We start from the raw sequence: 12670 nt of genomic DNA on the forward strand, positions 1-12670 counted from the left end.
CTCACTTACCTGGCTCATCGGGCCGTGTAATACGGCCCTAACATTGGATTTACAATTTAGACCGACTGTTGCACACTGCTTGCGTGACACAGCAACAAAACTGCAGCAACCCCATACAAGTCAAAGGAAATAACTGTAAACTGATTTTTGGTGGGTTAAAGAGGATAGCCATTTAAAGGAGAAGTCAGGCAATGGCTGAAATCTAAAAGAGGGCAGGGGCAAACAACCAATGCTTACTTACCCCTCCCCGTGCCTGCAATACTCCACATGACTGGCCCTGGGACCCCTGTTGGAAGGTATTTTCCCCCAAATTGTGATGATGTCATGACTTGGGGGGAAATGCCCATCCCAGCTGATGGACTGGCCGCTCAGCCAATCAGTGACTGCAGGGGGGTGCTGCCCCAGTTATTGACTGGCTGAGTGGCCAGCCCCTCAACCGGGTCATGACGTCTGCTCTGGTGGAGGTTCCGGAGTGGAAATCCCATACTGGAGAGGCACAGGGAGAGGTGAGTTTTTTATGTTGCCCCCTGCCCCTGCATTTAAAAAAAAAAAAGAAAAAATTACATGACCGGTCATTGAAAAAACATTTGACACTTCACAGAGACATGTGAGAGATTTTGATCTGTTGTGGACTCAGACCCCCATCGGTCTCTAGTTATAGCAGGGAGAGGTGAACATCAGAACTTTTGACATGTCTCTGTAAAATGTTTTTTTTTCTTTTCTTTCTTTCTGATAAGACAGACACTTTAAACTGTAAATACATTGCTTCAACCTAAGCCATGCAAACATATTGTGATTGGCATCACTGCAAATGTAAAGCTAGCCTTACCAAACTACATACAGATGATGCTCTCAGTCTGTCACAGTCTATTATGTTTCATTACACATGGATTTACAGGAACCTGTGTAAAGAACCAACTAACTTTATTACAAGTTAAGCAGGATAGCTTCACATGTGTGGTATACTAAAAGGCTGTATGGTGGTAGCAGAAAAAGAGCGCCAACCATGTGTCCATTTTAAGGTCCAAAAGAGCAGGCAGTGAGTCACCTCAGTTTACTTTCAGTTTTTCGGAATATTTCACAGTAGGGAAGTGTCTTGTAATGAAGGAGATGACTGAGTTGTCTTCTTTCATGGTAGTAGGATGTGAGAGTCAGGACATGGGACAGCAGCAGCCATCTCGGTGCTTAGTAAGCAGAGAGATGCGGGAGAATGTTTTACCACAACCCAGACACCTGTATCTCTTCACTTCCGAATGTGTCTGCAGGTGAGCCCGCAGGTTAGATCGGTCTGCAAAACCACGTCCACAGTGATAGCAAGAAAATGGTTTCTCACCTGCATAAAGCAGAAAATACATGACATAAAATGCACAAAATAAAGGGTATGGCATCAGTATTCACAATGCTTATGACAATGTTCTTATTAATAATGAGGGAACCATTCGGGCATACACTACACCGCCGCTGAACTTAGTGTTATACTGGATGCGGCAGTGATGTAGCATGGGTTGGCAACTCCCGAGCAAGGCAAAGTATTTTCCCCCCTGATGCCTCTGCTATTGTAGTTAACCCCTGTGATGCCTCTGGTAGACCTAGTTAACCCTCAGTGATGTCCTTGGTAGTCCTAAATAACCCCTAGTGATGTCCCTGGTAGTCCTAGTTAACCCTCAGTGATGTCCCTGGTAGTCCTAGTTAACCCCCAGTGATGTCCCTGGTAGTGTAGTTAACTTCCATTGATGACTCTGGTAGTTCTAGTCAACCCCCAGTGATGTCCCTTGTAGTCTAGTTAACCCCCAGTGATGCCTCTGGTAGTCCTAGTCAACCTCCAGTGATGTCCCTGGTAGTCCTAGTGAACCCCTTAGTGATGTCCCTGGTAGTCTTAGTTAACCCCCATTGATGTCCTGGTAGTCAAATTTAACCCCCAGTGATGTTCCTGGTAGTCCTAGTTAACCCCTCAGTGATGTCCCTGATAGTCCTAGTTAACCCCCAGTGATGTCCCTGATAGTCCTTGTTAACCCCCAGTAATGCCTCTGGTAGTCCTAGTCAACCCCAGTGATGTCTCTGGTAGTCCTTGTTAACCCCCAGTAATGCATCTGGTAGTCTTAGTCAACCCCCAGTGATGTCTCTGGTAGTCCTAGTTAACCCCCAGTGTCAATGTTTTATTGCATCAGACACGGGAGGGACACAGGCCACATCAGGAGATTTTAGTGGCTGAATGTGACCTGGCTTAAATGGTCACTATCCATTTAAAAAAAATCTTCCCTGCAGTGATGGTGAACCTTTTAGATAGAGGGGGAGATTTATCAAAGGGTATAAATTTTAGACTGGTGCAAACTGCCCACAGCAACCAATCACAGCTCAGCTTCCAGCTCTGGTAAAATGAAAGAGGAGATGTGATTGGTTGCTGTGGGCAGTTTGCACCAGTCTAAAATTTACACACTTTGATAAATCTGGGGCAGAGTGTCCAAACTGAAACCCCAAACCCACTACTTTTTTGCAAAGTACCAACACAGCTATTTAACCTTAGTAATGTACAGAGCAGGGACTGCCTTCATTATGAAAGGAGACCAGGCTTCCCCGCAGCTCTATGCACTGCTGTGTACTGCATGACCCCTTCCATAGGCATGTGGTGGAAAACATACATAGCTAAACAGCTGGGTAACCTCCTTCTTCCCCGCAGTGCAAGAGCTGATGAATGGCATCATTGTGCTTGTGTCAGGTAGAGGTCACATCTTTCTGTCAGTGTAAGCTACGGGCCCATGGCCTGCACTGGCAGTTTTCAGGTGTATGTGCACATTCATATACACCTGAAAGAAGCACTCACTCACCATAGGGTTCTGTGAGGAAAATTGTGTCATAGATTGGCCACCATGGGCCTAGGGAATTCTTAACATATTTGTTAATCCCCCTTTTTAATATACCAGAAATCACAAATCAAAAGGGGCACTAAAGTCTTGGCAACTGGGTGTCTCATTTATGGCAGTCTGCTGTCCACTGCATGTTGCTTGGCTTAATTCATCTTCACTAAAATAGACACCAAAAAGGAATGCAGGAGGAGGAGGTTGGTCTTAGCTAGTGTTTTGTGCAGGAGAGGAAAATAGTCAAGGCTTACTACTTATATCTGACCACCCATTAAGTTTCTGACCACCTTAAACATATTCCCTTGGGCTATTAGCGTAGCGCGCTGGAATATGCATACAGGAGCAGAGACATCAGTCTGTTGCTGATCTCTCTGCTCCTGTAGTGAGTGAGCAGTCATGCATAAAATATTTGCATGGTTCCTCACTGTGCAGGGGCAGCCGAAGCTGCGTGATATTATCATCTGCCACCTGAGGCGAAGTCTTCACTTTGCCTCATAGCAGTGGTGGCCCTGCATGTGGAGAGAGAAGGGGTTGCTCATGCACTGGCTTTGCAAAGCGCATCGTGATCAAAAATTAAAGAAATAGTAGCAGCACAGCAAGGAAGGGCTTACATTAGGCACTAAATGCTTCTACTATTAAGGTGGTAAAGCCCCCCCTTCCCTGCCGCAACTGTGCACATATAGCAGTAGGTTCACTGGTATATACACAACTGACTAATGTCAGTGTACAGTATTAGTAAGTAATATACAGTAAGAAAATTTACTAATACTGTACACTGAGCAATTTTACTTTAAAGTGGCCAACCCCTTTAATTTACTTTTCATGAATAGTGTGGATCATCTAAAGCAGGCAAACAGGTTCAGCTTGCAGGTACCTAACCAAGACTCTCTTCTTTCCTGCACACAGCACATGCTAAGCCCCATTCCCACTTCCTGCTAAGCTAAGCCCCATTCCCACTTTCTGATCTAAAGACAGACATCCTCTAAAAACAGGCAGAGAACAGCAGATAGAAGGGAAGTTGCAAAGACTTTAGAGCTTTTCTTCTGGGGTAAGTAGTCATTTTGGGTATATTGACTCCTTTACAATTATGTTACAGATCACATATGCTGTCAAATGGAGGGAAGTCGAAATGACAGTGACCATTTAAGAATCAAAATAACACAACTGGTGTAAACTCTCACTCTCACACTTGGGAAAGGAACTTTTTTACAATTTACACTTAAAATATAATGTAAGGGTCTCAAATGAATTGAAAACAACTAACTTATTATGTAATAAAGGTTATGATCATATTCTATACACTAGCAAAAGGGTGCTCTAAGTGGGGCCTTGGCTCCTATAGGAAGTAATTCCTATGAATTCCCATTCGTCTAATAGTCGACGCACATAAATGTGCCTTAAGGTGGACATTTATATTAAGGAGAAATTTCACTTGTGTATTATATTGACATTGCATGTAAGACACTATTGCATCCACATATAAATATATTTTCTTATTCCATCCTCTTATCACATGAAACTGTGACCTCCTCAAGACAGGAGGCAGACTTTACTTCATTTTACCTGTATGTGTTCGTATATGTCCTTGTAGAAGCCAAGGTCTAGAGAAGGCTTTGCCACATATCCGGCATGCACATGGCAATGTATGAGTACGGATGTGCATCTTTAAGGCACCCAGGCTGCTGTAGGCTTTAGAACAATGTGGACAACTAAAATAGCGACAGTTCCGTACTTTGTTAGCAGTGAATAACCTGCCTGGTTTTGGAAAGTCTAAACGTCCCACAGAATCTGAAGCATATGGTACTGCCCCTTGTGGGCAGGAGTTGCATGTGGCCTTATTGCCAGGCAGAGAGCATCCTTCATCTAATGTTCTATTTCTTGGCAGCATGCTTAGGTTGTTCAGATTGTCTTTGAGAGGTAATCCATTTGGCAATATCAGCAGAGCGTCACTCATTCTAATTTCCAGTGGGTTAAGTAGTGTTTTATTAAAGTGATCCACGTCTCCTGTATCCACTTGGATCTGTGATGTAGCTTGCTGTGTTTGCCACTTGTCTGGAAAATCTTGTCGCGGAATAGAGGAGTCCTCATTTTCATATAGAGGCAGTACCAATCCTGCACCAAAAACACACAATGCGATTAGTCTCCAGAGAATAGGAATACAGACAATTATCATATCTATCAGTGGTGGTGGTGGGATTTAAAGGGTTGAGATTAGGGACTCATTTTTTTTTATTATAATCTGCCAACTATCACTTAAAGGGGCTGTGTAATTAAGGGAACTACAGTGGTACCTTGGTTAAGGAGTAACTTGGATTAAGAGCATTTTGGTTTAAGAGCTCACAGTTTTTCAAAATTGTGACTTGGTTTAAGAGCTCCCTGTACTGGGTGGGAACGGAGTAGAGGAGGGGCATGGTCTGCATAACGGGGTCTACAGCTCTGTACTCTGACCCAGGAAGTCTCCCTCACCTTCCAAATCATAGCAGATTCACTTCAGGCTGGGGCTTACATCAGAGGACAGGACTGTGGGGGTAATCTCTCTATAGCTGTAACCCCTCTCTCCCCAGACAGAGAGTGCTGCATGTATGTGCCCACATCTGCCCTGTTCATTCCTTAATGCCCCCTGCAGTCTCTGTCAGCCCTTGTGTTTCCCATCCTCTCCATTACTGTACAGTAACTTATAATATAACATTCTGCGGTTTCTGAATGTTTGTTTCATCTGTTTTACATGTTATTCAGAATAATAAATCATTATTTTTGGTGTGTGGAACCAATTGCCTGCATTTCAATGATTTCTTATGGGAAAATTTGCTTTGGTTTAAGAGTGGATTTGGATTACAAGCACGGCCCCGGAACGAATTATGCTCATAATCCAAGGCACCACTGTAGGTCTAAACTAAGGCATTATGTAAAATTAAATTATTTCAAATGTACAGAATTTCTGAAACTGTCTTACTTGAGAACTATGGCGAGATTTATCAAACGTGGTGTAAAATGAAACTGGCTCAGTTGCCGCGAGCAACCAATCAGATTTCACCTTTCATTTTCCAAAGAGTCTGGGTGGGTTCAGACTACGGAATTTATCCGCGAGAATACCGTAGTCTGAACCTGCCCTCTGAAAGGAATGAAAGGTGGAATCTAAATGGTTGCTAGGGGCAACTGAGCCAGTTTCACTTTGCACCATGTTTGATAAATCTCCCCTTATAAGTTTACTAATCCCCCCCCATAAGCCTGCATTTTTTTGCTAAGCTGCCGACCTTGGTTACAACCCACTAAGGTGGGCCAGGCTTGCTCAGTCTGCAATCTCCAGGAAGCACTAGAAGTTGGCCCCACGAAGCCTGCAAGCAAGGGGGATTATGGGGAAGTGTCTGGACTGTCGCACTGCAACAGTGGGGTCCTGGTTTAGAGAGGAAACTAGGGAGTGATTAAATCCATAGGGGGAAAAAACAATAGTCATATGTTATTTTTTATTATTATTATTTATAGATCATCAATAGCACATTTGTATTACTATACATACATATATATGGCATAAACCAGGGCACAACTTGATAAATCTCCCCCTACATCTTTATAGTCTGGGGGAAAAGGGGGACATGATCAAAACCTTTACATACAGTATGTTAAAGCACTAAAAAAAAAGTTCAAAAGGGAAGTGTTTTTAAAGCGACTCTGCACCCACAATCTGCCCCCCCCCCCCCCCCAAAAGCACTTGTACCTTCGGATAGCTGCTTTTAATCCAAGATCTGTCCTGGGGTGCGTTCGGCAGGTGATGCAGTTATTCTCCTAAAAGACAACTTTTAAACTTGCAGCCCTGTGCCCAACGGGCGTGGCCTAGATTGTGTATGCATTAGGTCGGCACAACCTCTCTGTCCCTCCTGCCCGACCTCCTCATCATTAGAAATGCTCCAGGCAGATTGTCTCCTATTCATCACCTGTGTCAGCCTGGCACATGGGCTGGATCGTTAAGGCACCTGTGCAATGTTCAGACAGGAGAAAATGTTCCAGTGGCATTCCTAATGATGAAGAGAGTAAGGAGAAGGGACAGAGGGGTGGTGCAAAGTTAGGGTACAGATCCTTCCCTTGGGCACGGTGCTGCAAGTTTAAAAGTTGTCTTTTAGGCCAATAACTGCATCACCTGCCGAACGGACCCCAGGACAGATCTTGGATTAAAAGCAGCTATCTGGCAGTACAAGTGGTTTGGGGGGTCAGATTGTGGGTACAGAGTCACTTCAATAATAATAATTAAAAAAAACCTGAACACAAGGACATAATCTGAGGTTAGTTGGGGAAAACTACACAAGAAAAAAAAATACTTTACTGAAAGAGTAGTAAATGCTTGAAACAAACATCCAGCAGATGTGGTTGGTAAATCTTCAATAACGAAATGTAAACCTGCCTGGAATAAATGTATATCTATCCTAAGATAATAAGAAGGGAAATACTAATAAGGCAATATTCTATGTTTTTATATAAAAAAGAGAAAGAAGCCGTTTTCTCTAATAAGATATATTACTTATACTATTAAATTATGCAAAGTTTGTTGAAAGGATGGTAACGATTTAACATATAAAGTGTTAGTATATAAGGGCAGCATTTTACTCAAAATAAATAAGATTGTCACAGCCTTATCCCAAAGGGAGTAGAGGAATAAAGCTGTCTTTTATCCTTGTCTTTTTGGGATACATTCCAAAAAGGAGAAAAAATGAAACCACAAACCGTGACTGAATTGCTGTTTGCCTTATAGAGATATGGCCGTTAATCTGACAAGGCCACCTCTTAATAGAAAAAAGAAGTTTTGACTGTTATTGCATGAGAAACTTAATTAGCAAGATGAATTAAAGTTTGATATTTTAAAAAAATTTTCACCACTGGTTGTGCTGGATCCATCTTCTTTTTCCTTGGAAAACTAAATTAGTGCCTGAGCTGCTGCAGAACATCCTAGGCTTGTACATTAAAATGTCATAGTGGCAAGCATGTTTGACAAAAGAATTTCCAACCACATCAATCTTTTGTGTATAGATAATTAACACCCCACGGTGGCACAAACCCCACTCATGTCATCGAGGGATAGTCTATTCAGAGTGAGTGTGAAGAGACGGAGTAAGCTGCAGGTGCATGTGGTATCTGCTCCCAGTGAAGTCACACGTCTCTCCAGCTGCACCTGCTCCTCCACTTAGATAAAAAGGAATTAGTTCCAGTACGAAATCCCAGTACAAAAGTATTTCTAACAGGCGAGAATTCACAGGGGTCGCACACTAACAAGGTAAAACATGCACATATCTGATATGTTGTGAAATCAGTTTTTGTAAGTTCTTGGTCCATGTTTTATTAATTCACACTAGGAATTTTTTTCTTTATCCATGGAAATCTCTATGTTTTCTTAGTATTTGCGAAACAACATTGTTGTTTTTTGTGGTTTTTTTTATATATGAATTTAAAGTTTAATACATTTCAGTAGCCCTTGAGTGACTACAAATGTAAAGTTTTTTGGTTCTCTGACCACAGGTGCAAAGATTTTCCCCGGATCTGTAATATTTTTGGGGCGGAAAGCTGCATATATGTGAGCAGTTATTTCCCATTTAAAAAAAAAAAATGTAAAAAAGATTTGTAACATCAAAATACGATGCATATGGTGGGCGATAAATTCATTAAGCGCCCGCAAAAGAATAGTCATAATTTTAGTCATCCGTTTTATTAAGACATGTCTGATTTTTTACCATAATTTGAAGTTCCATGAGTTAAGGAAGCCGACCAGATGCTGAGAAATTTGCTCCATTTTCAAAAACCCATAGGATTATTTCAAATGGTTGTGATGTAAAGGATATGATTGTATGTACTAATCTGTCATCTACAATTCATGTACCAAACTGCTGACTCTGTAGATAGCTGTTAGGGTAAGGAGACACATGGTACCTTTTATACTTATGTCTGCGCTTCCATAAGGTAAAAATAGCTTTTGTTCTCTGGTGTAAAGTGTGAAAGAGGCGTTCTTAAACTTACAGTTAGGGTATAAACCCACACACCGTATATGCAGCGTATTTACTGCTGCGATACGCAGCAAACTCGCAGCAAAATCGCAGCAGATTAGATCTAAATAACTGAACACAGCATCAAATCTGTACCAACAAATCTGCTGCGTATTTGTTGCATATCTGCTGCATATACGGTGTGTGGGTTTATACCCTTAGGGTACAAACCCACACACCGTATACACAGCAGATACGCAACAAATACGCAGCAAATACGCAGCAGATTTGTTGGTACAGATTTGATGCTGTGTTCAGTTATTTAGATATAATCTGCTGCGTTTTTGCTGCGTATCTGCTGCGTGTTTGCTGCGTATCGCAGCAGTAAATACGCTGCTTATACGGTGTGTGGGTTTATACCCTAAGTCAGAATGCCTCCTTGCTCCCTCTCCCAAACCTGACCCCACTGGATTGTCAGTCAGCTGGAAACTGAGCTCCAAGTGAGGATAGGGATGGGAAAGGGAAGCAAGGAGGCGTTTTGGCTTGCTGCACTTCAGCAGTTTTGGAATGCTTTTTTGACACTTTGCACCAAAGAGTAAAAGCATTCCTCTACATCCTGGAAGCACAGCTGAATATATGAAAGGTACCATGTGTGTTGATGACCTAACAGCGTCAATCATTTCAAATGCGAATTGCAGCTGACAGATCCACCAACAGAGCCTTTCTGTGTTTTCAATCCACCCCTGGTTTTGGTTGCAATATGAGGACCACAATACTGACTGAAATATACGTAGTGTGAACCCAGCCTTAATCCTGAACAGTAAGCTTTCACTGTGGCAAATTTCCTTCAGTTGGAACACTTCATTTCTAGCACCATAAAGATATGTTACTGTAAGTAATGGTAAAATCACTTGGATTATCACTTGTATACAATAATCCACTAGTGTTTGGCCAGCTAAGGCCTTCAAGGCTACTCTCTAATCACAACAGATTGCATAAGAACAGTAATATGTATATATACCAATATGAATAGCACATGGTACCATTCTTTCTTGTTAAAAAAAATAGAAATGTTACATCAACTACAAAGTGACTAAATAATTTATAATAATGGCAGGTGAGGAGAAGAAATCATTGTATTAACACTATGTGTAAATATATCAATACACTATTATGATCATCCATATACAGCAGTTTATAATCTATACAACTAGAAATAAATGGAATAAATATTAAGCAATGATACATATATAGTATGACTATAGTATTATATATAGCTACAGCACCAGATTGCCTTGCTTTATTTTTGAACAACTGATGAAGGGCTAGAGTCCAGTATAGGTGATTAATGTGGTGGCTCTGCTGTTCGTGTTTTTGGTTTGCAACTTATCCAGAAATCACAGACAGCCAATATTCTTTACAGACAAAGTGGAAATCACAATGATTATAAGTAATATATTATGTAAGTAACTTAGTAAACACATTAGCTGCATTGACAGACGAGTGTGAAATGATCACATTGTAGAGTGCGATTACAATCTCTATAATTTGAGATTCTAAACATTTTTTTTAGGTTCTCAACTTCCCAGTAGTAGCGTTTGCTCTATATGAAAGGAATATATAATAAAAGAATAAAAGATTCAAGTTTTGAATTAGGCATTAAATACAATAAACCTCCATCTGCCAGTATGCTAAGTTGAGGTCTGGGTACCCTTACCTGCCTGTGCCTCCAGCAGTTGTCCATAATTGGGGATCCTGTGGCTGCAGGGCTTCTTTACCAGGAAAGACCTGGGCATCCTCTGCCACTTTTCCCAGTGTTTCTGTGTCCCAAGCCCAGGATAGTCACAATCTGGGGAGACATTCTCTGGGTACATTACCATGTGGCCTCCACCACAGCCAATAGATAGCTGAGACAAGTGCAGTGGGCGAGGTGAGAGGAGGACCCCTCCTATGTTTCCAGCTGCAGCAGGTGCTTATAGAGAATCTCCTGGCAGAGAGCAGCTGAGAGGGAGGGGGTGTTTGCTGACCCTCCCCTGGGTTCTGTGTTATAAGCTGCACAGGATTTTGGTATATTTTACTTCTAGCAATAAAGACAGTTTAAAAATATTAAACTCTTTGTAGCTCAGTGTATTTTTTTTTCAATACCATTTGTTTCTAAGCTGAAGTGTATATTTGTACTTTCATTTTACTGTGTGTGAACATAGCCTCAGATTTAACCTATGTAAATAAATAGCTGAATTCTACAGCATCAAATCCACAGCAGACTAACTACCTGTAAACCCTAAATATGCTGGAATAAGTGACATATCACTTATTTTGAGAACAATACTCAAGAATAGTGTTCAGCGGACCTGTCAAACTGTTTGGGTTTGGCAACATTCCTGAACCCGACCAGTTTGACAGGTCCCCTCAACACTACTAAGGAGTCAATGTTGGAAAAGCAGGGCACAGATCAGCCCCACTGAAATGGAGCTAATCTGCATCCAAAGATACGTCTACTGGTGTGTTTACACAGACAGATTTATCTGACAGATTATTGAAGCCAAAACCGGAAACAGACTATAAACAGAGAACAGGTCATAAAGGAAAGACTGAGATTTCAAATCCTTTCCTGGCTTTGGCTTAAAAAATCTGACAGATAAATCCGTCCATGTAAACACACCATAAAATGTCCAAATACCCTGCAGAAATACCAGAATACCCTCAGAATTTCAGGAGGGACTGTACTCCACAGTATTCACACCTTGAGTGAATTGTGCTCCTGTGTTACATTATCTATTCAGATTTTCATTCTTTAATGTAAGCAATGGATGTTTCCATTCACTGGCTACATGCACAAATATAAAAAATTATGCAGGCAATGAAATAGTCGGCCCCAATACCGATCAGTGTGGCTCAGGTAAAGTAAACACTTGGGTCAGAACAGTGGTGTACCAATATAGCCAAAAGAGTGTGTTTTATGAAGCAGGTAAGAAACAGATATTAGGCGCTCACTGCAACAGCAAAACCGTGACTGTCTTTATTGTTGCATGATGTCCAGCAGGGAGGGGGGACAGGTGTATCAGCGGGCATGTATAACCCCCGGGACAGCTGTTTCATGCCATGCTGCGCTTCTTCCGGGCCATAAAATCACGATTGCTGGAGGATATGTGCTTAAATACTATTGTGATACAAACATACACTGTACAACAGTGATACAATGTTATATTTAAACAAAATCTACAGGCTGGCATTTAAGTCATTGCGCTTATTCAGAACTATCAGGCCGGTGGCGTTTAACTTTGAAATGCAGTAGACTTCTTTAATCAGCAATAGCCTGTACTGATCGTGACCGTCAGGTGGAGGGTTAACCCTTCCTAGCCCTAGGAACCTCACACAGCCCGTATCGTGAAACAGCTGTCCCGAGAGTTAAACGCACCCACTGATTCACTTGTCCTCCCTGCTGTACATCATGAAACAATAAAGAAGGTCACAATTTAGCTGTTTTGGTGAGTGCCTAAAATCTGTTTCTTACCTGCTTCATTAAAAATACACTGAAGGAAAAAAAACTTCATATCTTAAAAACAGCATCATATCTGTTTATAGAAACATTAGAGGATAACTCCTGAATCAAGTCTTCTGCTTGTGACTGATCCATTTTATACACTGGGGGGAGATTTATCAAAGGGTCTAAACTGCCCACAGCAACCAATCACAGCACAGATTTGAGGGCTGGTAAAATGAAAGCTGAGCAGCTTACATGTATCACTATGGGTGGCTATAAGGTCAAACCAAGGAATAGTTCCCCCAATCTGGTATATACGGCAGGCCACTAAAGGGCACATATATCAAACCAAATGCCCAGGG

At 41.7% G+C, this 12670-nt stretch overlaps 1 protein-coding gene across 1 annotated transcript; it reads right to left on the minus strand.

Moving 5' to 3' along the window:
• Positions 1–756: 756 nt before the first annotated feature.
• On the minus strand, positions 757–10641 carry SNAI3 (snail family transcriptional repressor 3). The gene is made up of 3 exons (XM_069966040.1): positions 10542–10641; positions 4422–4970; positions 757–1333 (listed from the first exon to the last, which is right to left on the minus strand). The coding sequence occupies exons 1-3, from the start codon at positions 10618–10620 to the stop codon at positions 1152–1154; spliced, it is 810 nt and encodes a 269-aa protein (XP_069822141.1). The 5' UTR covers positions 10621–10641; the 3' UTR covers positions 757–1151.
• Positions 10642–12670: the final 2029 nt, after the last annotated feature.

Source organism: Dendropsophus ebraccatus, chromosome 4 (genome assembly GCF_027789765.1).
Source record: "Dendropsophus ebraccatus isolate aDenEbr1 chromosome 4, aDenEbr1.pat, whole genome shotgun sequence".
In the NCBI taxonomy this organism is placed as follows: Eukaryota; Metazoa; Chordata; class Amphibia; order Anura; family Hylidae; genus Dendropsophus; species Dendropsophus ebraccatus.

Coding starts and splice junctions, on each gene's coding strand:
- SNAI3 (XM_069966040.1), bottom strand. CDS start 10,620: ATGCCCAGGTCTTTCCTGGTAAAGAAGCCCTGCAGCCACAGGATCCCC. Junction 4,971..10,541: donor ACTGCTGGAGGCACAGGCAG/GTAAGGGTACCC, acceptor TTTTTGGTGCAG/GATTGGTACTGCCTCTATAT. Junction 1,334..4,421: donor ACATATACGAACACATACAG/GTAAAATGAAGT, acceptor TGCTTTATGCAG/GTGAGAAACCATTTTCTTGC.